Source organism: Rattus norvegicus, chromosome 14 (assembly GCF_036323735.1).
Source record: "Rattus norvegicus strain BN/NHsdMcwi chromosome 14, GRCr8, whole genome shotgun sequence".
NCBI classification, from domain to species: domain Eukaryota; kingdom Metazoa; phylum Chordata; class Mammalia; order Rodentia; family Muridae; genus Rattus; species Rattus norvegicus.
In genome coordinates this window covers 62,392,120-62,417,995 of record NC_086032.1, presented here as the reverse complement: position 1 = coordinate 62,417,995, position 25,876 = coordinate 62,392,120, and the positions used below count along the sequence as shown (strand labels likewise).

Here is a 25,876-nt window from a genome sequence, read left to right as displayed (position 1 = left end):
GTAGGTGTTTCAAAGAGAGTTGGGCCTTAAGGTAGTATTTGGTCTCAACTGCTGAGCCATCTGTCTACTCTGAGATAAATAAATACCTTAGGAGGGATGAAAATTTCATGCTCTGGATTTTTTTTTTTTAATGTTGGGCATTGAAGTTAATACTTAACTCTGAACTTTGATACAGATGTGTTACTATCTCAAAAGAAAATTAGTTCCCTATAAGATGTGATTTGTTACATGTCTTAACTTCAATTTTATTATTTATTTATTTATTCATTCATTTATTGGTTCCTTTTGGTTTATTTTATTTATTTTTTTTTAAAGATTTATTTATTTATTATATATAAGTACACTGTAGCTGTCTTCAGATACACCAGAAGAGGGCATGGGATCTCTTTACAGATGGTTGTGAGCCACCATGTGGTTGCTGGGAATTGAACTCATGACCTCTGAAAGAGCAGTCGGGTGCTCTTAACCGCTGAGCCATCTCTCCAGCCCACCTTTTGGTTTATTTTTTATTAGTGTTTGGTATCTTACTGTGTAACTCTGGCTGTCCTGGGTCACTGTGTAGACCAGGTTGGACTCGAACTTACAGAGATCCTCTTGCCTCTGCTTCCCGATTGTGTCATTACTACTGGCACCTTCTACTTTGTAACAAGAATATTGAAAAACAACAGTCATTTATTTCTGAAGAGTTCTGGAGAATGAGAAGTCCCAGCCAAGGAGGGAGTAGTATTGGTGGTGTGTTCTGCCCTTCTGATAAGTAAGCAAACAAATAAATACGTTTGTTCTGTCTTTCAGTTGTCAGAAGCTAGACTTGCTGCCCGGGAAATTCATAATCAAAGATGCCAGCCTCCTCTATCCCGAGCACAATGCATAGAAAGGTACTGGTGTGATGTCTTCTTTTCTTTATTGTTTTGGCAGTAATGTTGCTTTTTAAACTTAACTTTCATTTATTTATTTTTTAACGCTTTCTATTTTAATCATTTGCAAGTATACAATTCACTGGTGTTGATTATATTCATGATCTATGCAGCTATTACTTCTGTGTCCTAAACATTTTTATCTCATCAAACAATCAGAAGGTTTTCACAATGAAGTAATAACTCCTTATTCTATTTCCCCAAAACCTTTTTGTGGCTATTAATTTGATTACTCATATATTATTCATATATTATTTGTTTTTGATATCTATGATTTTTCCCTTTTCTTTTTTTTTTTTCTTTTTTTTTTTCGGAGCTGGGGACCGAAGCTAGGGCCTTGCGCTCGCTAGGCAAGCGCTCTACCGCTGAGCTAAATCCCCAACCCCGATATCTATGATTTTTACATTTAGCATGTTTCCAAGGTAATCCATGTTACTATATGAGTATTTTTGCCTTCACATATGTCTGTGCAATATATTTGCACCTTGTGTCTATGGAGGCCAGAAAAGGGCATTGGGTCCCATGAAACTGGGGTTAGAGAGCATTGTAAGCCACCACATTCATGCTAGGAACTGGACCCAGGTCCACTGGAAAAACAGTATCTGTTCTTAGTGGATGAGCCACCTTTCCACTCCCTTGTTTATTTTTAAGTAGGATATCACTGTATAGCTCTGGCTGGATTTGATCTCATAATCCTTGTGCTTCTGCCTCTCAAGCCTAGCAGTATAGGTGAGATCTTTTTCAAGCTGTAAACATCTTAAAACCCAGCATTATCAAACTGTTATTGGATGCATTAGAATCCGTACATGTAGTTCCATAGGAAACCTGTGACAAAAATTCATGTCTGCCCTTGGGCATGGTGCTCTATGAGCTGGATGAAGCTGTCCAGGAAACTGACACCCCTTACCCCCATCTGATTGTCAGTTTGCAGATGACAGACAGGTTTTTGTTTATGGTGCTTTCTTCTGCTACCTGGGCATCAGCATTCAGCACTGTGAGGCCTTATTCTGGCCACATGAGAAGGAGTTCTGGGGTGTGTCTTGTCTGAGGCTAGGCATGGTTGTGAATAGCTTTAATCTCAGCATTGGAAGTCAAGATGGTGGTGCTCTGTGAGTCTCAGGTTAGCCAGAGCAAAGTAGAGAGGGATCCTGCCTCAAACAAAACCCTCAAACCCAACCCAAAACCAAATAAGTGAATAAATAAATAAAATCTCTTGCCTGAGCTTCCTTAGACTCTAAATCTTGTACTAGAGAGTGCTTTTCTAAATATAACTTGATTGCCTCTTCACTTCAGTACTTAACTAGAGAGAGAGGTCTGTTTCCTGTTCAATCCACAATGAGGAAGGTTGAGAAGGCAGTGGTATGAGGGAGCACTCCCTCAGGGCTGGTGCTTTGCAAGATGCTTTACCCGTGTGACGTCAATCCTGCCAAGATGGCCAACTTGGGTGGGAAGGGGCAGCTTGGAGCAGTGAAGCAACTCGAAAGTCATGCTGTTAGAACGTGACTCACACTTTCTGCCTCTCTGATTCAAAGGATCATTTTAGACATGAAAGCAGATAGCAATTAGTGATCTATAATAATTTACTATATGTAGACAGGAGATGAAGATATGTCAGGATGTGATTATCATAACTGTAGGAAACAATATTGATGGTTTGGGGAATAGAAACACATTGCCTATGCTTCCTGCCCTGCACCCCATCCCCTTTGCACCTGTAGGATTTGATCCTGGCTTTTTCCCCTCTGTTAAGTGTGATAGTGCAGTGATTCAATGGAACTGGACCATAGTTGTGGGTTTTTCCAACCTGGCCACTTTGTTCCCTGAAATAATGACTCATGAATTGTTATTATTATTTCATGAATAAATGCTCAGGCCTTAAGCTCATATCTCAATAATCCAGTTATTCTAATCTAAGCATGCCACATGGCTGGTTACCTTCTCAGTTTCATGTGACTGTCTCCTTAGAGTTTGGGGTGAGTCTCCTTATCTCTTTCCTAGACTTCCTCTCTCCGTCTCTCTGTCTCTGTCTCTGTCTCTCTGTCTCTGTCTCTGTCTCTCTGTCTCTGTCTCTCTCGCTCTCTCGCTCTTGCTTTCTCGGAACTCACATCTCCCATGTCCTCCTTTAGCTCATTGGCAACAGCGTTTTTATTGACAGGTGAATGCTTATACACAGTGCACAAGAGTTTCTCTCTATACTGGACCAGTCCGTGGGTAGAAAGAAAGGTTTATAGGGGATCAATCTGTCAAGGCTCTTTTTGGGGGTGGAGGAAGAGAAGAGAGCTAAATGGTGGAAAAGCAAGAGGATTTCATGACCATTAGCGGGATGGGGTCTTTGGGCTGATTGACCTTTGGGGGCAGATTAAGAGGGTAGTTTAAGGGTGACTCCTAGTAAGCAGAAACCCATCTTTAGTCTTGTTTATTCAATAACAATCCTTTTGTTTAGCCAGCCAAAGTTCTTCTGTTTAGGACATTGTCACCGCATAGCCATTTGGGGGGAGGGGGCATAGTGACATTGACACTAACGTTTGCTTGTTCTATGGAGTCATAGTCATATTATGTACGTAGCTTTGCTCTGTATCTCTGTTGCCATTCTTATCTGATACGTGTGTTTTCATGTCGTGTAAGGATATTTACTGGTGATATGGTTAGAATCTGACTGAGAGTAGCTGGGTGATCCATTTTTCTGCATAATAAACTTTAGTCTGGAGTGGGGTTCTGCTCTGTCTCCATGCTGCCAGAGTGTGGGGCTATGTTTCACACATGCCTTGTGTATTCAAGTCAAGCTCACCATTTAACTATCTTTCCAAACCTGATAGAGAATTTTATTTATTTATTTATTTATTTAGGTTTTTCATGGCAGGATTTCTCTGTGTAATATCCCTGACTGCCCTGGAACTTGCTTGGTAGACCAGGCTAGACTTGAGTTCATGTAGAGCCACCTGCCTCTGCCTCACAAGTGCTGGGATTAAAGAGTGCACCACTAAACCTGGCTCATAAAGAATGTTTTAAAGACTGTTTTTAAGATTTATTTTCTTTTATGTATTTTGCTTGCGTGTGTGTGTGTGTGTGTGTGTGTGTGTGTGTGTGTGTATTTTTTTTTTTTTTCATCATGTGTGTTCCTAATGCCTGAGGAGGCCAGAAGAAGGTATTAGATCCCTTGGAACTGGAGTTATGGATGGTTGTGAGCCATCATTTCAGGACTGGGGGCAAAACTCTGGTCTTCTGCACCAGCAACAAGTGTCCTTAACCATGAGCCATCTTTCCAGCCCCTCTTAAATAATTCTTTATTCGCATATTTAATATTTAAAACTGGCTAAAATCTAAAGTATTGAATTTCCAAGAGGCTATATTTTGAGGGGAAAGCAGTAACTTCATCTGCCTTTTGCTGATCTCTTGACAGTATGTTTTGATAAAATTATCTTCAACATCATAAACCATGTGTGACCTATAACCTTAGGTTTTATTTCTAGAAACCTCCATTCCTCCAATTGTTTGTTCGTATACCAGGTATTTGTTGAGAGTTCAAAGAAAACATAAATGCTGGCATTGGAGCCCATGCATGTATGTATAGATACAAAGATGCACAGGACGAAGAACATGCTGAGTGTAGGCTGAATTCTTTGATAAGGTTTACGTGCCCAGGAAAGTGAGAACGTTGTTGCTGACTTGTGCATTAGCTGATCTGTACCCTGTAAAGATGTGGACTCTTAACAGGTTTTGAGAAATTCACAGAGGCTGAATTGATTTCATGGCATTGCTTCATGGTCAGTGCTCCTAAGTTTTATTACATGCTGTGTGGAGGGAAAGTTCTAGGTACAATACTCTTCTAAACTTTACCTTAAGATAAATCATGTTGAGGTCAAGTCAAACCTCAGTGGATCGATTACCTGTCCCCTTAACATGCCTTTGTGTTGAGACCAGGAGTTTATTGTGTGTGGATGAACCTAAGGATATACATTCTTGGGATGGTTTCCAATTACAATTCTTGTAATTGTCTTCTAATTTGGGTAATTTAACTATGTCAACTCATCTATAAATTAGCTTACTAAAGAACTATATTGCAAGTATAAATTGTCTTGAGACTTGATACTTAGTATAGGAAGACCTTTCTACTGCTTTGTTTGTTTGTTTGTTCGTTTGTTTTTTAGAGAAGGTCTTGGTAGGTAGTCCAGGCCAGCCTTGAATTTGGAGTCTTCCCGACTCAACTTCCCAAGTGCACACGAACCATGATTCCCAGCTGGCTGGGGTTCTGAAACTGTTAGAAAAGAATGGTGGCAGTGAGATGAATAGATCTTCGTTACCCAGTTTTCATTATGGGTCTGGGACTGTTGCACAGATTTCTAGTTTATGGAGCAGGATTTGATAAGCATTTGTTCCTAACATGGTCTTTGAATTGTGTTATATTTCATCGGTGCTCAGCTGACAGATTTACATTTTGTGCCTCAGCTTTGCTTTTCCTTATAGTTTTTAGCTGCCTGTTATGCTTTAAAACATGTTAATATTCTATTATATGGTGTGCCTCCATCCTTATTGTGACCTATGAAGTCTGAGGGGAAGATAAATTTGAATGTGGAGATCAGTGTTAATTTATGTGCATCCAGATAATTTTGTTTGGTTGATATTTCATTTGGTTATGTTTTTTTTTTCCAGAACTCATTTAAACTTAGATTTTCAAGGTCTGCTGTTAGACAAATGCCATAAACATAATTTGTGTACTCCAGGAAAGGCAAATGGAACATCAAATAGAGATCAATAAAAATGACATTTCAAAATGCTAGCCTGCAATTTGTGAATCATGCTGAGCCATGCGGCAGAATAAAATTTCCTCTCCCTCAGGGCATGTGCAGTAAACAGGAGGCAGGAGCTGAGTACTCTGAGCGCTTCCGGCTCCTGTTCCTTCTTCCCTCCAACTTCAAAAGCCTGTCTGAATGCTGAATTTAAAGCAGCATAGGTGAGCAATGTTGTGCTCCTGAGATATGGGATGAATGTAAAATCTTAGTTTATCTTCCATCAAGAAAAGCTTAACGAGCTGGTGCCGGAGCCCTCTGCCGAGCATTCTGGGAGGCCTTGAAGGAAGGAAGCGATTAGGGTCAGACAGTAGTGCTCTTTTCTCTTTGATATTGGTCACTCTCAGGTGGGTGAGTTGTCCTGCCTGCCCACTATGGCTTTTTGTATTAGTTGCTTTTCTGCTGTTGGGATAAAACCGCACAGCCAAGGCAAGTCTATAAAAGAAAGCCTTTAATTGGGCCTATGTTCCAGAAAGTTAGAGGCCATGATAGTGGACCCGAGAAATGGTGGCAAGAACAGCCAAGCGTTCACATCTTGAACCACAAACTGGAAATAGAGGGAACTAACTCAAACTGGCATGAGCCTTTTGAAACCTCAAAGCTGGCCCCCAGTAACATACTTCTTTCAGACTTTTCCTGTTGCCATGGTAAAATATTCTGACAAAAGCATCTTAAAGGAGAAAGGGCTTATTTTTGCTCACATCATGAGAGTGTGGTGTATCTTGGCAAGAATGTCCTGGCGTCAAAGGCTTGAGACAGCTGGTCACTTAAGTCTGTAGTCAGGACACAGAGTGCTCTATTAGTCTCCTTTTCATGCTGTGTAGGACACAAGTCCAGGGAAAGCGTTGCCCTTTATCTGGGCGGCTTTTCCCATGTCAGTTAAGCAATTCAAGGTAACCCTTCTCAGTCCTGTGTGGAGGCTTGTTTGTAGATGCTGTCAGGTTAGATCACTGCGGACCTTGCTTCCTTAGGTCTTATAAAGCCCGTGTGTGTTGTGGCTGGCAAGTGTGTTCATCTCCAGTACCAAATGTGTCCATTGGCTGTGTGGTTGCACTCTCTCTACTGAACCATGGCTTCACGGAGGACTCTTCATAGGGATCCCAGGAACATGCAGTGCTGACTTAAATACACGATGGCATTAGGAACTGGGACCACACTTTGATGTGAGCATGCAGTTGAGCTGCACCTCTGCTGACAGCAGTTATCCATCCAACCTCAGTGGCAAATACGCCAAGATAAAAACGTGAAAACATGTGCTTCGTGGTAGTGATGACATACTGGATTTTGCTTTGATCCAGAGTGATGCACTTTCTTTGATGGAGAAATCGTTCTTTCTTGGATGAAACAAGTTCTAAATCCTACTATAATGAGGTTGAAACACTCCAAATATTGAAGGCAGGCACTTCCTGCAGCTCCTTCCTCCAGAACCCATTCCAACCAAACAAACTCACACAGTTTGGCACAAACCAGTGGTTTTTATAGGTACAGTGCAAATTCCATACCCTGGTTTTTGCTAGTGGGGAGTACTTGGGAGGGCAGTCTTCATGATCAACTGGTATACCCTGCCCAAATTCCCATCCTTTTGCAGCTCAAGATTCATTCTCCACTCTGATACACAGTCTTAGCCAGGAGGTAGACTAACTGTTCTACTCTAAGATGCACTGTGGGTTTGTAGGTAAGTGGGTACCGCCTGCAGGGAAGACCCCAGGGGCCCAGGGCCTTCTGCCTCCTGCTCTCTGTGATCTGGAAAATGGAAGTCTGCACCTCTGGCATGGGAATAAGTCACCTGTATTTTATTCTCACAGCAACGTAGACCATTTTTGTTCTGTTGTAACAGTTCTGCATGCCTTGGGTTTGGTGTCCATCTACTTTGGCTTCTCTTTTGTTCACTTTATATATCGTTTACATTTTTCTCCTGTTGGGAGGTGATGGTGTTTCTTTTGTATTTTTCTATCACCCTTGAAACTTTCTTACATGTATGATATGTGTACGCAAGTGCAGGTGCATGTGGCCACAGCCCGGGCATAGAGGGTGAGGACATTTCTTGGGATTCAGACCTCCCCATCACTGTGGTTTTGTGAGTCCTGGGGATCAAACTGGCTTTCATGGCAAGTGCTTTACATATTCAGTCATCTTGCTAGTCCTCCTTTGTAACTCTGTACCCCATGTACAACCCTTTCTCTGACCTTCATCCATGTAAATGAGAAATGACTGTTTCTTATGTTTTATCATTTTCCTTTTAGTTGAAGTACTTTTCTTTAGATTATCTTTGATGCTTTTGAATATGTCTTAGAGTTCTTTTACTTGATTTTCTTAGTTTTGGTTATATGTGTGGGCCTACACACTATTCCAGTGCAAAACCTCCCTGCCCCTGCTGGATTCCACAGTCTCTCTCCTTCTGCCCTTTCTTTCGTTGTGCTGTAGTCCCCCTTTGTTCTAATTCTACGTCGAAGCTTTAGTGCCCATAATAGCCCTTTGGCACAACTTGCTGTATGTATCTATTTGGCTGAAAGTCAAAGCACTTTCCATTTTGAAGCAAAAGTCTTTTATTTAAATTTCACATAAGTATCTGCATGTGTCTACTCTGTTATTCCATTGATCTTACATGTCTAGAGTAGACAAAGTCATGTCTGGAGTAGACTAGAGGTAGATTAGTGAGACTGGGGGTGGGGAAATGGGGAGCACCTACCAATGAGATGAGCTTTTTGTGGTGATAAAAATGATCTGGAATTAGGCTGGGGCAATGTAACACAACCTTGTGCATGCCCTACCCACCAGTGACTTGCACACAGAAACCTGTGAATTGTAGGAATTACATCTCAATTTAAAAGATGTGTCTGAGGCAGTAGAAACATAGTCCTAAGGCTTCGGAAGGAAGCCCGCCAGAGTAGCTACAGTCAATTCTTTTGGATGATTTCTTTCAGGTTTAAAGATTTATTTATTTGTGCTTTTATGTATGTGGGTGCTTTGTTTGCATGTTCAGCTACACACCAGAAGACAACATCTGATGGTTGTGAGATGCCATGTGGGTGCAGGGCCTTGATTCAGGAGCTTCAGAAGGACAGTGGGTAGTTTTAATCACTAAACCTTCTCGCCAGCCCTTCTTTTGATTTACTTCTCTTCCTACTTCCCTTTGGGTACCGTAAGGCAGGTGCTAGTTAGTTATTCCCATTTTATGGTATTGAGATTGATATTAGGTAGCTTACACAATCTCCCACCAGCCTTTCCTCTGGTGATTTTTTTCAGCAGTGAATGACCGTTGCCTTGTGGTCAGGATGGCAGAGTCTGATCGTTGCCCAATTCACGTGTGAGTTGTAGTTCTGTAAAGAACGCTGTGGAGCAATCCACTGTGGGCTGTCTCATTGCGTCTCATGTGGGAAAAAGTCAAGATATGTGTTCAAGTTCTTGTGTTATTTGTTTGGCTGCCCTGGAGACTAACCTCACAGCCTTGTAGTCTGTAACAGTACAATGAGTTTCTACATTAGCGTTTGCTTTGTAACCCTGCTAAGCTTGCTTGCTACTTTCTGAAGATTTTCTTAGGACCTTATGTGTTTGACTGTGTTGACTGTGAATCAGTAAACTTCAGTGTTCCCTGTTCCATCTATGCCCTTTCTTTTGTCTAATTAGGTTGGAAGAAACTCCACAGGTGCTGAGTAGAAAGGTAAGAATAGCTTGCTTCGAGTTTAGGGTGAAGACATCGAGTCAGCCTTGAGGCTCCTTAGATAGTCTTTACAAGGCTGTGGATGTTTACTCTTTTTTGTTTTTGTAAGGGATCTGCCTGCCTCCACCCCATAGCCACCCCTCACTGCTAGAGTTCATAGCATGTGCAGCTATTTGCAGCTTTTCACAGAGGTGCAGGGGATTTGAACCAGGTCCTCATGCTAGCAGAGTGTGTGCTCTCGCCTATTGAGCCATCTTTCCAGCTCTTGGGGCTGTTTCCCCACACTACTGAGGTAGGTCTTTTCAGCTTGCTGACCCCAGGGTTTGTATAGATGAGGATTTCCTGTCTTTGGTACACATCTCTTCTGGGGTCACGTGGATACTTCAGTCACGATCCATGCTGGCTTTATGCGACAACTGCCCAGTCCCTCTGCTCCCCCTAGTCATGGTTGTAGGTGACCAGTTGTACAGTATCTGAAAACTTACCCTGTATGTTCTGTCAGGGCTTCGAGGGTCAGAATGGTCAGTGTGGACCCAGTGAATACTCAGTGGGGAGAACCAGCTGCTGTGATCTGAAATGAGTGCTGCTGATGGCGGCTGGTCCTCCCACAGGGCATCTGTGGCTTAGGGCCTTCCTTGCTGACCTTACTGTGTGTCACTGAAGTTTCCTCATCTCCTCTCTCGGTCTTTTAGTCGTGAATAAAGCTGTCAGAGGAGCACTCATCATGAGGCTAGAGACATTTCAGTTGCAGGCAGGCAGCTGATTTCTTGCTCTAACAGTCTCGAATATTTGTCACTGCCTTGAGGCCTCTGAAGGGAAACTACTTAGTCGTTCCAGTGTTCTCTGGATCCCTCTTTACTTTCTGTTATGCAGGTCCCAACATTCGCTGGGCTGCCCCTGTTGACTTGCCCGACTGCAGGAATCCTGCGCGGTGCCATGTGTACTGTGTACATTTACACACCTCTGCCTGACCTCAGTGGGCTCCTCTTCCTTTTGTGTTCCCTTCTGATTTTGTAACTGCCTTCTCATATATAAAAGTTACCAGCCTTTAAGACAGTGGTTCTCGACCTTCCTAATGCCATGACCCTTCTCATGTTGTGGTGACCCCAACCATAAAATTTTCATTGCTACTTCATAGTTATAGTTTTGCTTATTATGAATTGTAATGTAAATATCTGATAACGCAGGTGGTCTTCCACAACCCCTGTGAAAGTCACTTGACCCCCAAAGGGGCTGTGACCCACAGGTCGAGAATCACCGCTTTAAGACATAATGACTGTATTTTCTTTCTCCAACAATCTTTAATAAAGTGCAAGAAGAAAAACTGAGCTGTAGTAACTCTGAAATCAGATTTGGGAGCAAACAAATTTTAAGACTAGTTTGTTTGTTTTTTTTTTTATTGCATGAAAAAAATTTTTTTTATCTTTATTAACTTGAGTATTTCTTATTTACATTTCGATTGTTATTCCCCTTCCCGGTTTCCGGGCCAACATCCCCTAACCCCTCCCTCTCCCCTTCTATATGGGTGTTCCCCTCCCCATCCTCCCCCCATTACCACCCTCCCCCCAACAATCACATTCACTGGGGGTTCAGTCTTGGCAGGACCCAGGGCTTCCCCTTCCACTGGTGCTCTTACTAGGCCATTCATTGCTACCTATGAGGTTGGAGCCCAGGGTCAGTCCATGTATAGTCTTTAGGTAGTGGCTTAGTCCCTGGAAGCTCTGGTTGCTTGGCATTGTTGTTCATATGGGGTCTCGAGCACCTTCAAGCTCTTCCAGGTCTTTCTCTGATTCCTTCAACGGGGTTCCTATTCTCAGTTCAGCGGTTTGCTGCTGGCATTCGCCTCTGTATTTGCTGTATTCTGGCTGTGTCTCTCAGGAGAGATCTACATCCGGTTCCTGTCGGCCTGCATTAAGACTGTTTTTCTGTGTAGCCTAGGCTGGCCTGGATGTCATCCTCCGTTTTGGTTTATGTTGTAGACATGTGCTGCCCGCCACACCTAGCTCCAGGTAGTCTTTGTAAAGGCTTTGGTACTGTCCTGCTGGCTCAGGGAGGGGCTGCTGACAGCCGCTGTCAGTACTGCTAAGAACAGACAGTGCCCTAGGAACATCTTTCCTTTTAAGAGGTAATTTTTCTTGCTAAATATGTCATAAGAACTTGAAGAATGATCTTGATTTCTCGCTTTAAAATGACTGCCAACTGAGCCAGACTGTTTAACGTGTCAAAGTTAGAGCACATGGATTTGTCAATAAATTTAAATGTGCTAGTAGTTGCCATTACTACTAAATTGTTTGAGTAATATATTATATTCACATTTTAAATGGATATTGATCTTCATTCAGTGACTAAATTGGAGCATCTCAGTTCTTATGAAATTGCTGACTCTTTTCCACTTTGTAGGTATACAGTCAGACATAAATCCTCGCCAACGTTCCATAGATCCTGTTTCTCATTTTCACTTCTTTATGCACTACTCTTTGGGAAGTAAGAGTACTTTGTGGATGCTAAAAATAGCAAAAAAAAAAAAAAAAAAAAAAAGTTAAAACACAACCTGTTCTGTGTCTTTCGTTGTGTCTTGAAGGTACCTGAGTTTCATTCAGTTGCCATTGACTCAAAGAAAGTTCTGTCGAAGTTGTCAGCAATTGCTGTTACCTGCAGATTGGAGGGAGCATGGCGAGCACCAGCTATCAGCTGACATTTCCACCACCCAGATTGCAAGGCCCAGTCAGCTGCTCTACCCGCTGGAGAACAAGAAGACACACGCCCAGTACCTGTTTGCCGATAGGAGCTGCCAGTTCCTGGCAGGCCTCCTTGCCACCCTCGGATTCAGAAGAGTGCTGTGTGTTGGAGCACCAAGGCACGGTCCACTTTCAAAAGTTCTCTCAGGGCCATTCTATGCTTACGCACATTTTTTATGAAGCAGTCCTACGGTGTACACAGTTAGGCGTGAGGCTCTAGACGCAAGAGGACAGGGAAAGTGTGTCCGCTCAAATGGTGGATACTTTCTGATCTGAGATTGAAATTTTTATGTCAGATTTCTTGGTTAAATTCTGCCCTTAAAAAAAAAAAAGAGTCTGGGGGTTGGGGATTTAGCTCAGTGGTAGAGCGCTTGCCTAGCAAGCGCAAGGCCCTAGGTTCGGTCCCCAGCTCCGAAAAAAAGAAAATGGAAAAAAAAAAAAAAAAAAAAAAGAGTCTGCAAAACTAAGCCATGCCAGATTCTCTGCAGTGCTCACCGCAACGTGTTTTGTTTGCTGCTTGTCTGTGGCATTTGTCGTTTCTTATTACGTTTGCTTTCATTACTCGCTTCAGGCTACACGAGCAGATCAGGCTAACAGCACCAGGTGAGAAGCCCGACATGAGGAGCCTTTTATTGGATATTGACTTTCGGTAGGTTTCTATTACCACATTTCTTCTTCATTCTCTCGTTTCTTTCTGTGTTCTTCTCTTCTGAACTGTTCCTAACCTGCCACATGCTTTAAGTAACATTCAGGAGTCGTGGTAGGTGACGGACCCCTTATCAGGTATATAAAGTCAACGCATAGCCTTTGTTTCAAATAAATTGGCATTGGATTTTTTTTTTTTTTTGATCCTGTGGAAGGCAGATTCTCCTCCGTGAATGAGTGCCCTTGCATGTGACTTAGGATTAGAGATCATTCCTACTAAATGCTTTTTCTCGTGTACTAAGGCTTCCAGGGAAATGGCACTGCCTCATTTGTGGTCAGAGTTTGGGGATTTTGTTTCATCTTCAACTCTTGGTCATGTGGTAGGATGTTCCTGATGATGTGCCCCTCTCAGTGTAGCGGGAGGAGGAGGGAGCGCTGCCGTGCAGTAGGCAGGTCATGGGCCGAGAGAAAATAGGTTTATTTGTGGGAGATAGCTACGTGTGGGCACTGCAGGGCACTTCTTGTATTGGGGTGCACCTGCAGTGCGGTTTGCCCCATACAAGGAAAAACGTCCATCCACTGCCTAAGTGTGCAGGCTGAAATGTTCCTTAGTCTGTAATGTTTGAAGTCAATTACTCTTGGCGATTTTTACATATCATTGACTGTATTAAAGGATCTGGCTTTGTGTCTTCCATTTAGATCTGTTTGAACAGTGTCACCGTATTTATATGAGACATTAAATAAGCTTTTTCTCCCTGCAAATAAGTCAGGATTAGAAAACTTTTACCTACATGTTTTATGGATGCCACATGTGCTCCTGATGCCCATGGTGGTCAGAAGAGGGTATTGGATCCCCTGAAACTAGAGTTAAGGATGGTTGTAAGCCACTGTGTGTGCTGGGAACTGAACCTGGGTCCTCTGTTTAGTGCACCAAGTGTTCTTGAACACTGACAGCCCCAAAGAAGGTTTGTAAAGAGTCAAATGTGCCACACAGCAGCATGGCCTGGGGCTGGGAAAATGTTGCTGGGGTAAAGAGTGGGGAGGTTTGCAAACATAAGGACCCAAGTTCTGGTCAGAGGTGAGCATGATGGAATGAACTGTTCGCCCTAGCTCTGTGAGACGGAGATGAGAGCATCGCTAGGGCTCGATGGCCAGCCAGCCTCACTGAAAAGGTGAGCTCCAGGTTCAGGAAGAGATCTTGTTGTGTGTAGTTGAGCCCTCTTACAATAGCCACAAAATAGAGTGGAGAAATGATTGAGGAAGATTGCCAGTGTTAACCTCTGACTTCCTCACACAGCCACATACCTGTCACCTCCAAAAGTACAGACTATACATGTACCTTTATACTTCCAGATCAACTGTATACTGTCTACAGCATACAATTCTTAGCTCTTCACTCCACATTCTCAGCCATTATGAACAGGACTGACCTGTTAACCACTTATCCCTGTTGATAGAACTTGTCTGTGTTCAACAGAAGTGATCCTTCTCAATGTGGTAATCCAGATTTCTTTTATAAAGATATACTTAAAATTGTGTGCTTGTGTGGGTATGTGCATGTGTGTGTAGGTACTCTCAGAGACTCAAAGGGCATCAGATCCTTCAGAGCTGGGATCAGAGGTGGTTGTGAGCCCCCTGGTATGGGTCCTGGGAGCTGAACGTGGGTCTTTTGCAAGAGCACTATGTGCTCAGAACTGCTGAGCCATTCATCTCTCCAGCCCTCAGTTGTATTTTTAAACTGAGTTGTAATTATTATCACTTACCTGTTTGAAGTGTGTGTTCCCCTGGCTTTGAGTCTGTGTTCAGTAGGTTGTGCAGATATACCACCATCTACTCTCAGAATATTTTATCTCTTTAATTTTTGATAGAGGGTCTCACTGTGGCCTTGAATGTGATTTACGGATCAAGTGCTGGGATTCCAGGTGTGATCCACTATGCTTGTGTTAGAGCATTCCTGTCACACAGACAAGAAACATCATGGTCACTGCTGCTGCCATCCACTTTCTGGCCCCATAGATGCATTTAATATGTGACCTTTTGTGTGGTTTCTTTTAGTTAACACAGTGTTGTCAAAAGCTTATAACATGCAGCATATAACAGCATTTTCTTTCTTTGTGACTTTTTTTTTTAAAGATTTATTCATTTATTATATATAAGTACACTGTAGCTGTCTTCAGATACACCAGAAGAGGGCATCGGATCTCTTTGCAGATGGTTGTGAGCCACCATGTGGTTGCTGGGAATTGAACTCAGGACCTCTGGAAGAGCAGTCAGTGCTTTTAACCGCTGAGCCATCTCTCCAGCCCTCTGTGACTTTTAATATCTATTGTATAGATACATCAATTTCTTCTTAAAATTCTATCTATATTTCTTTGTTTCCTAAAGTATTACTATTAGTAAATATATTGTTTTATGTGCAGAAGTTTAACTTTGAGATTCTTTTTTTTTTTTGGTTCTTTTTTTTGGAGCTGGGGACCGAACCCAGGGCCTTGCGCTTCCTAGGCAAGTGCTCTACCACTGAGCTAAATCCCCAACCCCCAACTTTGAGATTCTTATCGTGTATCAACAGTACCTAGTATTTTTTGAGTTCTTGGCATGGGTCAGGCCCTGTATAACTCGTTTCTCATAATAGCCCTATATAGTAGGTGCTGCAATCATTCTTATTTTCCAGATGGAAAAACTGAGGTACGAAGATGTGAAGTAACTTAACAAAGTCATTGTTAGTGAGCGAGCCAGAGTTGAAAGCCATGCAGTCTTAACTCCAAGTGGAAATATTATCCTTCTGGAGATGAACCTATCTCAGGCACTCCTCCCTTCTTCGCCAGGCCTCCCTCTCTGCGTTCCTCCTACTGGTTCCTGTGAGCCAGTAACTGTAGCTGAGTGAATTACATATTCAGAACAAGGCCTTCCTATTGGCTGCAAGTGCTTCCGTAGAGCCCCAGCCATCTGTTCCTATGAAAGGCCTTGCTTGTTTCGTGTTACTGGAGTCCAGGACACCTTCAGCTTTGTCCCAGTTATTGTCTGAGCCTCATACCACGGTGTTAGACCTCTACCTCTCTGAATTGCCTTTTATCATCCAACAGTGACTTTAGCTTCCTTTGTACTGCTGGGGGACTTTGGTGGCAGCAGAGTTAAGCTACCTTACCCCTGCTTACCCAGCAATAGAAAGGGGTCGTCTTTTCTGAGAGCTTTGGCAGCAGAACTCCAAAGTGCTTTGTTTAGCTTGATGAACTTGTGAGCCAGAGCCAATCCCCATTCTAGAAGCTGCCACCATGGGCAGCCCCTGACAGGGCAGAGGGAGTATGCTGCATCCAGGATGGAAACTTGACTGGGAAGCAGAACTGGAAGTGCTAGAGAGAAAAAGCTGATGTCTGTAACCGAATCATTCAAGACAAAACAGCAGGGTTCCTTCCTGTGTTAGTTTTCAAACTTAAGCAGGAATGGTGCAGTCCTAGTGCTTAACCACAGGGACTTCCTGGAGTTTATATTGTTGTATGATGACTCTCACTTTGTCCAAGAGAAGCTTCTTTGAAGGCAGCCGTGGTAGGGAGCACCGTCACAAAAGCAGGGGGAGGGAGGATGGTGGGGAAACCAGGAAAGGGGATAACATTTAAAATGTAAATAAAAAATATCCAATAAAAGAAAAAAATTAAAAAAAAAAAAAAAGACGAAGAAGGTAGCAATGGATGCTTTAGGCAGAAAGGAACCGGAAAATTCACATGTATCTCCTGAAGAACTTCTCAGAGGATTTCAAGGATTTCAGGTTTGTTATGTAAAGGAAAATTTTGTAAAAGCTACCCAGATTTTTGGCTTTTTCCAATCTTTTCCCATGTTTTTAAACATTTAAAAAGATAGGTCCGCCCATTTCCTGTATTTCAGGTGTGTTCTTTTTAATTGAGATGTATTTTACACATACATGACAGTGCCCCCCAGGTATGTTCATAAAATTGTAGCACCACCTCACCTTTACGAAGAAACGTTCTTCCAGCGAGCATTTGCTTCCTGCCCCCAGCCTTTGCCCACTTCTTTCTGATTGTTTATGAGTTTGCCTGTTCCAGTATTTCTGTCCATGGGGTCACAGAGCAGGCAGCCTCTCGAGGTCCGTCCATATGGGATCATGCACTAGTATAACTGTTTTGCATATGTGAGTAATATCCCAAAGTGTGGCTTATGGCCTATTTTATTCATACTATATTTCCTCCAGTGGCCCATGTGTTAAAGGCTTGTTTCCCAGTGTCTCCCAGATGTGGGGCAGTAGAATCTTTAGGGTTAGCTGGGGCCTAAGGGGAGGAGGCCCTGGGTGAGAGAGTGTACCCTTGGAAGGTATTCTCGTAGCTCCCCAAGAAGCCTGGCCTGCTGGCTATCATTAGGATAGCCTGTAGTTGTAGCACTTAGGAGGCTGAGGCAGGAGGATTGCCACAGGTCCGAGGAACTCTAGTTTCTTTTTGCCTGTAAAGGCCTGTCTAAGGTTGTACCTCAGCAGTAGCTCTCCGTCTGTGGCTGTAGATAGTGGGGGCTGAGAGATGTGAGGTTAGCATTTGCTACGATGGCTTCTGAATGCTCTAATTTTAGCGTGAAAGATGTGAGACTCTATTTGGCAAACTATTATCCAAATAAAGTTAGAGCAAAAAATGAATTTCTGAGGTTCATTTCTGAAGTAATTTTATTCAGCTGTTGATTACGTTTCCTGTGGAAGAGCGTGCTTCACACTCGGTGACTGACTCTCATTTAAAGAGAATGAATGGCCAAATTAAGCGAGTGTCCTTTTGAGCGGTTTTCAAGTGCATGCTTTTCTGATTGGTTTTGTTTGCCTTGTTCAGTGGAGAGAATAATTTTTTGTGGCCAATTTCATTTTAAGAGGGCAATGTTGGGTTATTTTTTAAAAAAAAACATAATTTAAAATATGACTAATTATGTTCCCTTGTTTGTGCTTGATGGAAATCTAGAACTGAAATGTTGGCCTTTCCCCTCTCTGCCTCTGCACACTGCTGCCCAGACTGCTTTGGACAGGTGTGCTATGCTGGAGTTTGTGTAAATCAAATCCTCTCTTTAATTTTTAAAAGTGACTTTGCCTTCATGAAACAATGAAAGAGAGAGAGAGAGGGAGAGAGAGAGAGAGAGAGAGAGAGAGAGAGAGAAAATTAAAAGAGAGTTGTATTTTTTTTTAAAGACAGAATACACTAAAATAATAATATTTGTCAACAACTGCCTGCACCAGTATTGATTAAAAAACAAGAAAGTAGGGCACAGTGGTATATATATAAAATCTTATCACTTAGGAGCCTGTAACAGGAGGCTGTTCAAGGCTAGCCTGGGCTACAAGTGAGTTCCAGGGTAGCCTGAGCTAAAAATTGTCACCCTGACTTAGAAGATTAAGAAACAAATAAGCAGCGAACAAGACCCTTGGATAGGGGAACCTTGACATTTAATTAGCTCAGAGGACTTGCTTGTTTATTGGTGGTAACTGTCATTGCCCCTGCAGTTTGGGGATGGCCGTTAAGCTTGATGTACAGTTTGACTGTCGCTAAGGTAGCCAAGCCTTTATTTACTTCTTCAGCGCAAGTTAATATTGTATGCAGTGCTGACTGCCTCTTAGATATCATTAAGGAATGGCGAGCAGCTGCTCTTCCCTTTCCACAGAGCAGGCACCAGGGGTTTAGATCACGATGGTGAATAAAGACATAATTTCCTAGCATTAGTGGCACTGCGATGTAAGTCTTCATGGCTAATGTATATTAAAATAAAGGCACACTTTAACGTGTGCTGCGTAGCTGACATTCTCTCCGTGAATCCTGGGAAGCTGAGTCTCAGAACGGTTGACTGACTGACTGACTTCCTAAGGTTACACAGTACACACGGGTCTAGCATTTGAACCTGGACCACGGAGCCTGTGCTCTCACTGTGGACGGAGGAGAGGCTACGCCACAGCTGCCCACCGTGGGAAGCTAGCCCTGGATGGCTGGCCCGTTACCACAGCGATGGAGGTCATAGAAGTAAGGCTGAGCTCCTGGTTTTTATTTTATTTTATTTGATCGTTCCAATAGGATGGCATGGTTCATATGTAAAATTTTTATAACAAGACAGGCAAAGCTTAAGATACTTTGAAGTTTCACAAGTTCTGTGTGAAAAACTCAGGAAACTTAGCAATGAAGACAGCAAGGTGCAGGCACACAGATGAGGAGACAGATAGTTCAGCGGGGAGTGGAGGATTCAGTCTTCTACATAGTCAGATAAATAGAAACTTCAGCCACTGTGTGGTGCGAGTGATTCATAGCAAATTAGAAGAAAGAAAGATTATAAAATGTTAATTTCCGAAGCTGGCACTCTGATTCGTTTTTGATGGCATTTTAAAGTAGTAGTTAGAATAGAATAATTCATCCAGTAAATAAATAGTCCTCTGTCCTGGCACAAATTCAGCAAACTCTAAATGTTCATACTTCTTTCAGTATTTTATTGAGAAATATATTTTATTAAACTAATTTGCATTATACAAGGAAAACTTACATTAAGTACTTTTGTGGTGTGTGTGTGTGTGTGTGTGTGTGTGTGTGTGTGTAATCACAGGAGAAATAAGAGCTGTTGAACAGAAATGTTGACTTAGTGTTTCCTTAAATTTCTAACTCTGAGGAGCTAGAGAGATGGCTCAGGAAAATACTGCTGTCTCAGAGGACTGAATGACTGGTTCCCAGCTCTCACATCAGACGCCTCACAAACACTGATAATCCTAGCTCCAGAGACTGTGGGCGTCTTACACTCATGTACACAAATCCACATGTAGACTACAGACATATACACATAATCAAAAATAAAAATAAGATCTTAAGAAACATTAATCCAGAGAGACTTTTCTAAATTATAATCACTCTGCAAACCTACATTGCATAATATGTTTTGTAGCCCAATTTATATGTGGTGTTTTGGTCCATAAGAGCACGTGTGTTTCGTTTGCTGGTGGTGTAGTTCAGAGAGTTGGACAGAGGACCTTTGGAATGTTAATTAGGCAAGAGTTCTGTCACTGAGCTCTGTCTCAGCCTTTACTTTCTATCTGAGACAGGGTCTTGCTAAGTGGCCCTTGAACTCACTCTTAGCCCTAGCTGCCTTTGACCTTACAGTCCTCCTCCTTCAACCTCCCAACTACCTGTGCTTACAGGCCAGAACCACAAGCCCACTTGGAACCTGTATCTTTTATGTATGATTATTCTTTGTGTTTGGCACTGGCCTTCTTAAGAAAATAAATTCGATGTGCACTGTTTCAGACTCCCTTAAGTTATTGTAAAGTATTCTTTATTTTTTAAAAAGCCAAGGATGATGAAATTTACTTAATCAAAGTGTGATTTTGGAGTTTATAGTTTAGTGTTTGTTCATTTACTGTATGTACGTATGTGTGTATGTGCCTGGGCATGTCACTTGGTAATGAATTATTTTACAGATATTCACAGTTTTACCTGGAAGAGAGCTTTTGCCGCTATAACATGTTCAACCATCATTTCTTTGATGGAAAGGTAAGACTTACGACCGTCATCTCTTTCTTCAGTTTTTGTTGATTAACAAAGTCAGGAGTGCCTTTTTTGTTGTTGTTGATGTTTTAAATCGGTTTTTAGTGTTTATTTTTCCTTTATCATATGTTTTGTTTACTGGTATTAGGGATTGAGTTTAGGGCCTCGTGTATGCCAGGCAAGTTCATCTCCTTCCCTGGTTATTTATTGAACAACTAGAGAAGTCTTTGTTCCCTTTTGTTGTTTTTCTTCAGACGGGGTTCTGCTATAAAGTCTGCATGGCCTGGAGCTCTCTGTGTAGGTTCGATAGGTTCGCTTGTCTTCAGACATGGGAGCTCTTCTTGCCTCTGCCTTCTAAGTGCCCTACATGGCACCCCCACAGGGCTCCGTGGGCCTGACGTCCATTAACCTTTCCTTCGTGTTCAAGATGCATGTGTGCTGTGTTCCTTCAGCTAGTCCATTGACCACAGAGCCTTTTTTCCCTGCTGGTCCCCTGACTTCTTTCCAGGGCTCTGTTCCAAATCATTTCCTCCAGCTTCCCCTGAACTCCTAACCAGGTCAGAGTCTTCTTTGTTTCCTAACATACTGAATTAAATGCATATTTCAGGGCAGGGGCTGTATGCAAAATCTGTACCTTACCCTTGAACTTGAACTCGAAGTTTTTTTAAAAAACAATAAGTAAGAGCTAGATGGGCTAGCCATGCCTTTAATCTTCATACGAAGGAGGCAGAGGCAGGTAGATCTCTGAATTTGAAACCAGTCTGGTCGTCAAACACCAGGCAGACAAAGCTACAAACCAAAATAAATACATTTAAACAAACACTTTAACAAAACAGAAGTTGTTTGGGTGTGCGTGGGGGGGGGGGCAGCTTTCAAGGTGATACTGAAAATGTCACTGAGGAGAAATGGATCATACACCTACTTGTCTGATCCTAGCCGAAGCTATTAGTCATGGAGTCACATTTGTAATTAGCCAAATAGTCATAGCTGATGGGGAGGCTGTTCAGAGGTGTTTGGGAACGATCAAGAATGGTCTAGAACCTATCCGGAGGTGTCACTGTAAAACTGTGACCCATGTTTAACTTTGTAGTGTCCTTTGCAATATTAGATACTGATGAAATGGAAACCAAGCAGGATGACAATAGAGCTTTCAGGAAATGAACACAAATACTGAGTTATTGGTTAGGGTTGAAAATAAGTCTTGTGATGTAGCAGACCTACTTTTCCACTCATGGGGATCAGTTTGCTGTTGAGATGGGTGGATCTCAGCCAGGAGAGCTACCAAAAACCAAGGATTGAGACGAGCAGAGGTCAGAGTTAGGTGTGTGCCACTGTCCCCACAGGGCGTCAGTGGGAGTCAATGCACCTGACTGGTTGGGGCTGTGTGGAGAAGAGCTGAGGTCACCTGACAGTGGATGAGGGACATTTCACAGCTAGGGGAGGAGGAGGCAGGAGGTGGAAGTCAAGGCAGACTTGCTCTGTGGATTGTTCTGAAGAACAGAGGGCTGGGTGAAGAGTGAGGTCTACAAGTGCTGTGTTGCTAAGGCTGGTGGGTACTGATGTGGAGTGGTCAGCATAGCCATTTGAAGCGGGGTGGGTGTGGTAGGGGTAGAGGTGCAGGGAAGTGTGAACTTAGAGTTACAATGAAGGAAGTGGGTTTGCATCCTTGATGCTGCATTAGTGGGCTATGGAAAGTCTAAAGTTCTACTTAACCTTAACATCTTGTGTTTTTGGAATACTGAAGGTGTTGATTTGCACACTTCTTCCCAGTCGGTAGACTAGTGATACTATGATAGATGTACCTCCTGTTAACTGCATTCAAAGCAGAAACTGATAAATATCCTAGCCGCTGTTAGTTTGGCAGCTACTGGAAACACTGGCAGCCTGGAGGGAAAGTGTGTTACTGGCACAGTTTCCAGGACCAGATGGGTTTTTGCCGTTTGTAAACTTCCTTTATTTACTTGCTATGCATGTGCAAATGTGTCTGCTCTTACCTAATACTGTGAAGTGTGTGCGTGCTTACCTGCTGACTCACAGCGCTTACTGAGCCGAGCTTGTGGCAGTGGACAAGGCATATAGCAAACCCCACAACGGGTTCTTCCGAGTGTCCTCAGGGCTCAGCACCACCCCCTGCTCCTGTTTGTTGGACTGAATGTGTAGGTTGTTTTCACGGGTGATGGCTTTCTCCTTTTTGGGTTACTAAATTTAGTTTTTTAATTTAACTGTTTGAAATGTGGAGTTGTCTGATAGTGATGGTATTTGAATTTGCAATTTAAAAACCTGCTTATCAAGGAACCCGAAGATAAAATCTGACGTGAGTGACTAAGAGAGACTTAGGATGTCACTGAGGGACTCTGCAGTGGCAGGGTGACTTGGTGACGTTTCCAGCCCTAAGTGAGACCAGGCTTAATGCATTCTCCCAATAGGATAAAGGGCCTGTCACTGGTTCTAATTTAGAAATGACGTTTTATTTGTTACAGGCTGCCCTTGAAGTGTGCAAGGCATTCTTACAGGAAGAGGAAGGCAAGGGGGTGATTATGGTGACAGACCCTCCCTTTGGCGGCTTGGTTGAGCCACTGGCTGTTACATTCAAGAAGTTAATTGCTATGTGGAAAGAAGGTCAAAGCCAAGGTGCCTTTTTTTTTTTTTTTTTTAATTACTGCAAAAGGAGTGAGTGTTTATGTATCTGCTTCCTGTCAACACTAGCCAAGCCCAGCACTGATGGAGTATGCAGCTCTCGGGCTCTTTTTCAAAGCACATTTGATGCTTTTGATGATGGCAAACTTCATGATCATGGGGTGCTTCCTCTTACCTTAGTCATGGTTTGTTTGTTTTTTTAAATTGGATATTTACTATTCCATCCCCCTACCCCTGCTTCTATGAGGGTGTTACCCCTCCCCAACCACCCACCCCTTCCCGCCTCCCCCCTAGTCATGTCTTTAAGTGGCTTCTCAGGAACATGGTTGTAAGATTATGGAGCACAACTGGAACTGCTGTCATTTGTTCATAAAGTACTCACCGAGGGGCTGCTGGGTGCAGGTGTATTTGGGTGCTAGGAACAGATTAGTGAGCTTTGTGGCCCTTAGGTCTCCTGTTCCTGAAGTCTTTCTATTGCTGTGATAATGTCCATGACCTTGGACACCTTGGGCCAGAAAGGTTTATTTGGCTTACTCGTCCTGAGGCACAGTCCACTGAGGGAAGCCAAGGCAGGAGCCTGGAGGCAGAAGCTGATGCAGAGGTCATGAAGGAGTACTGCCTGTTGGTTTGTTCACCAAGGCTTCCTCAGCCTGCTCTCCCCTACAGCTCATGGCCACCAGCCCAGGAGTGGCACTACCCACAGTGGGCTGTGTCCACATCATCATCAATCAAGATAATACCCACTGGCCAATCTTACAGAGACGTTTGCTCAGGTGGAGGTGGCTTGAGACTTCTAGTGTTTGGTACAATTATCCCATTCGTCAGTACCCAGCTTCTGACCTGTGGGTGATAAATTCCACGAGCGGCCAGTGGTGGCCAGGCCTCTCCACTAAGTGAGCCACAAGAGTGTATGCTTCAAGGGACAGAAGTTAGGGGAGTTCTGAAACATGGCTCATTGTTAAACTCTACTTACTTACTTAGCTGCTCTTAAGATCACTCATCAGAACAAGGCAAGCCTGTGCTTTGTTTTAGGCATGTAGTATTTCCGTTGACCTTTGGAAAAGGTCAAGGTAGCATGGCACTGTTGCAAGCATCATGTGACAAGTGCATGTATAGAACAACTGAAATTTCTACTGAAGATTTTAGTTTTGTTTTTAGAATCACTTGTTATTTCCTTTTCCTTCTTTTTATTTATATTTTTATTTTTCCTGTGTTGTCCATTAGATGACAGTCACAAAGAACTGCCCATTTTCTGGATTTTCCCATATTTTTTTGAGTCACGGATTTGTCAGTTTTTTCCGAGCTTCTGCATGCTGGATTACCAGGTATAGTAACAGCCTGTCTTCTGGTGTGGTTGGGAAATGGATATGCTGCTGGGATGTTCTGATAAGACTAACCTTTGATTTTAGTAAATTAAAGTGTTTTGAAGTGTATCAACAACTAAATTATACTGTGTATAGAATAGTGCCTAGCTCCTAATGTCTCCAAGTTCTAGGGTACTTACTAAAAATACAGATTCTTGAATATATACATATACATATGTATATATTCAGATGACAACAACAAAACCACAAACAAGGGTTGGGGATTTAGCTCAGTGGTAGAGCACTTACCTAGCAAGCTCAAGGCCCTGGGTTCGGTCCTCAGCTCCGGGGAAAAAAAAAACAAAAACAAAAAGAAAAACCCACAAACAATAACAAAAAACCCACCTTTGTCAAACAAAATCAGAGAGTAAAGCCCCAAGACAGAATAGCTCCCCAGTGTCATGGTGACTGCTGGTGCAGCTGGGTGTTAGGTCACCGATCTGTGCTTTCTTCAGCACCAGCCCCCAGGGCCATCAGTGTGGATGTAGCTTTGTTCTGCTCACAGATATAGGAAAGTAAATCACCCTTTCTGGTTGGTGGAAAGTCTTGTTTCCTTTCCTGTGTGTCACTCAAGGATGCTAAGAGCTGTAAAGGGACATGCTATCCACTGCGCAGTGTCTAAAGAGGCAGACGGCTGTGTGTGAATGTAAGCCCACTCGAGTGGGCATTGTTCTGGCACCGCCAGATGTGACACAGGCCAAAGCCCAGGTAGCTCTACTCTGCCCCTCAGCTGATTTCTTTCTTTGGGTTCTCAAGTTAACCACCAGCCCTGTTGTCACTGTTACTCTGGGTGGCCATCAAGTGGTATTGTTCCTTCTTTTGTAAAGGCGGTTTTTCCTTTTGTGTTTCCTGAGCAATTGACTGACTGAAGGTTTTCAGCCCTCAAATTGTAAACATGTCTACCAGCTGTTGTGAGGTAGCACTTGCTTTCCTTGCTTTCCTCTGTCTGCTGTCAAAGGCGTGTGACACTGAAGGACACCCTGAAGTGATGATAGTTAGCCAGTGTGGGGGACCGCACCTGCCGTGCTCTGTGGAAAGCAAGCGTTACAATTTTAATTTTTTACTTTGTTTTCAGCCAGTTTAAGAGACTTTTTAAAAATTCTTCTCTGTTTTCTGTAAATACATACTTTTAAAGGTAACTACACAATCTTTATTTAGTAATTTCAGTTATTAAAATTAGTCTATCCTTTTCTTCTTTCTTGTGTTTCTTCTGTCTTTAAGGTACTATAATGAAACTGCCATAAGCAATTCTAATGAAAGGTATTTTGCCATGGCTTCCATAGTATAGACTTTGAAAACTGGGATTATTTTCTCATTTGTGATGACTTTTCTGTGGCTGTTGAACCATATCCACAGTATCCTTTGCGAAAAGTGGGTAGTATAACCTTGACTTCTAGGTACACAATAGCCTCCTTCAGCTGTTTGCCCTCCTCCAGCTTGCGGGGCTTTGTGTCTTGTTTGAGGGAGAGCTGCTTCAAGAGTTAGCATTTGCAGTGCAGATGCAGCTGACTTAGTCTGAAGAAGTTAACTAACTAAACTGACTCCAGTCTCCAGCGGCACCTGCTTCCTTTGGAGGAAGTGGTGCCCTTCTGTGATGATCGGCACACAGTAGGTGTCCATATATTTCATATGAA

The 25,876-nt window shown here is 42.8% G+C and overlaps 1 protein-coding gene across 8 annotated transcripts in view; it reads left to right on the top strand.

Moving 5' to 3' along the window:
• Zcchc4 (zinc finger CCHC-type containing 4) overlaps positions 1-25,876 on the top strand; it is a 41,639-nt gene that overhangs the window by 1,904 nt on the left and 13,859 nt on the right. For all 8 annotated transcript variants that reach the window (XR_010057386.1, XM_063273353.1, XM_063273354.1 and 5 more), the window contains 6 exons: positions 793-875; positions 11,944-12,219; positions 12,672-12,749; positions 20,175-20,247; positions 22,722-22,872; positions 24,103-24,203. Coding sequence is in view for 7 of the 8 variants with exons in the window: in NM_001401428.1 (NP_001388357.1) it covers positions 793-875; positions 11,944-12,219; positions 12,672-12,749; positions 20,175-20,247; positions 22,722-22,872; positions 24,103-24,203 (762 nt within the window). In the remaining variant the exon portion in view is untranslated. The remainder of the gene's footprint in view (positions 1-792; positions 876-11,943; positions 12,220-12,671; positions 12,750-20,174; positions 20,248-22,721; positions 22,873-24,102; positions 24,204-25,876) is intronic.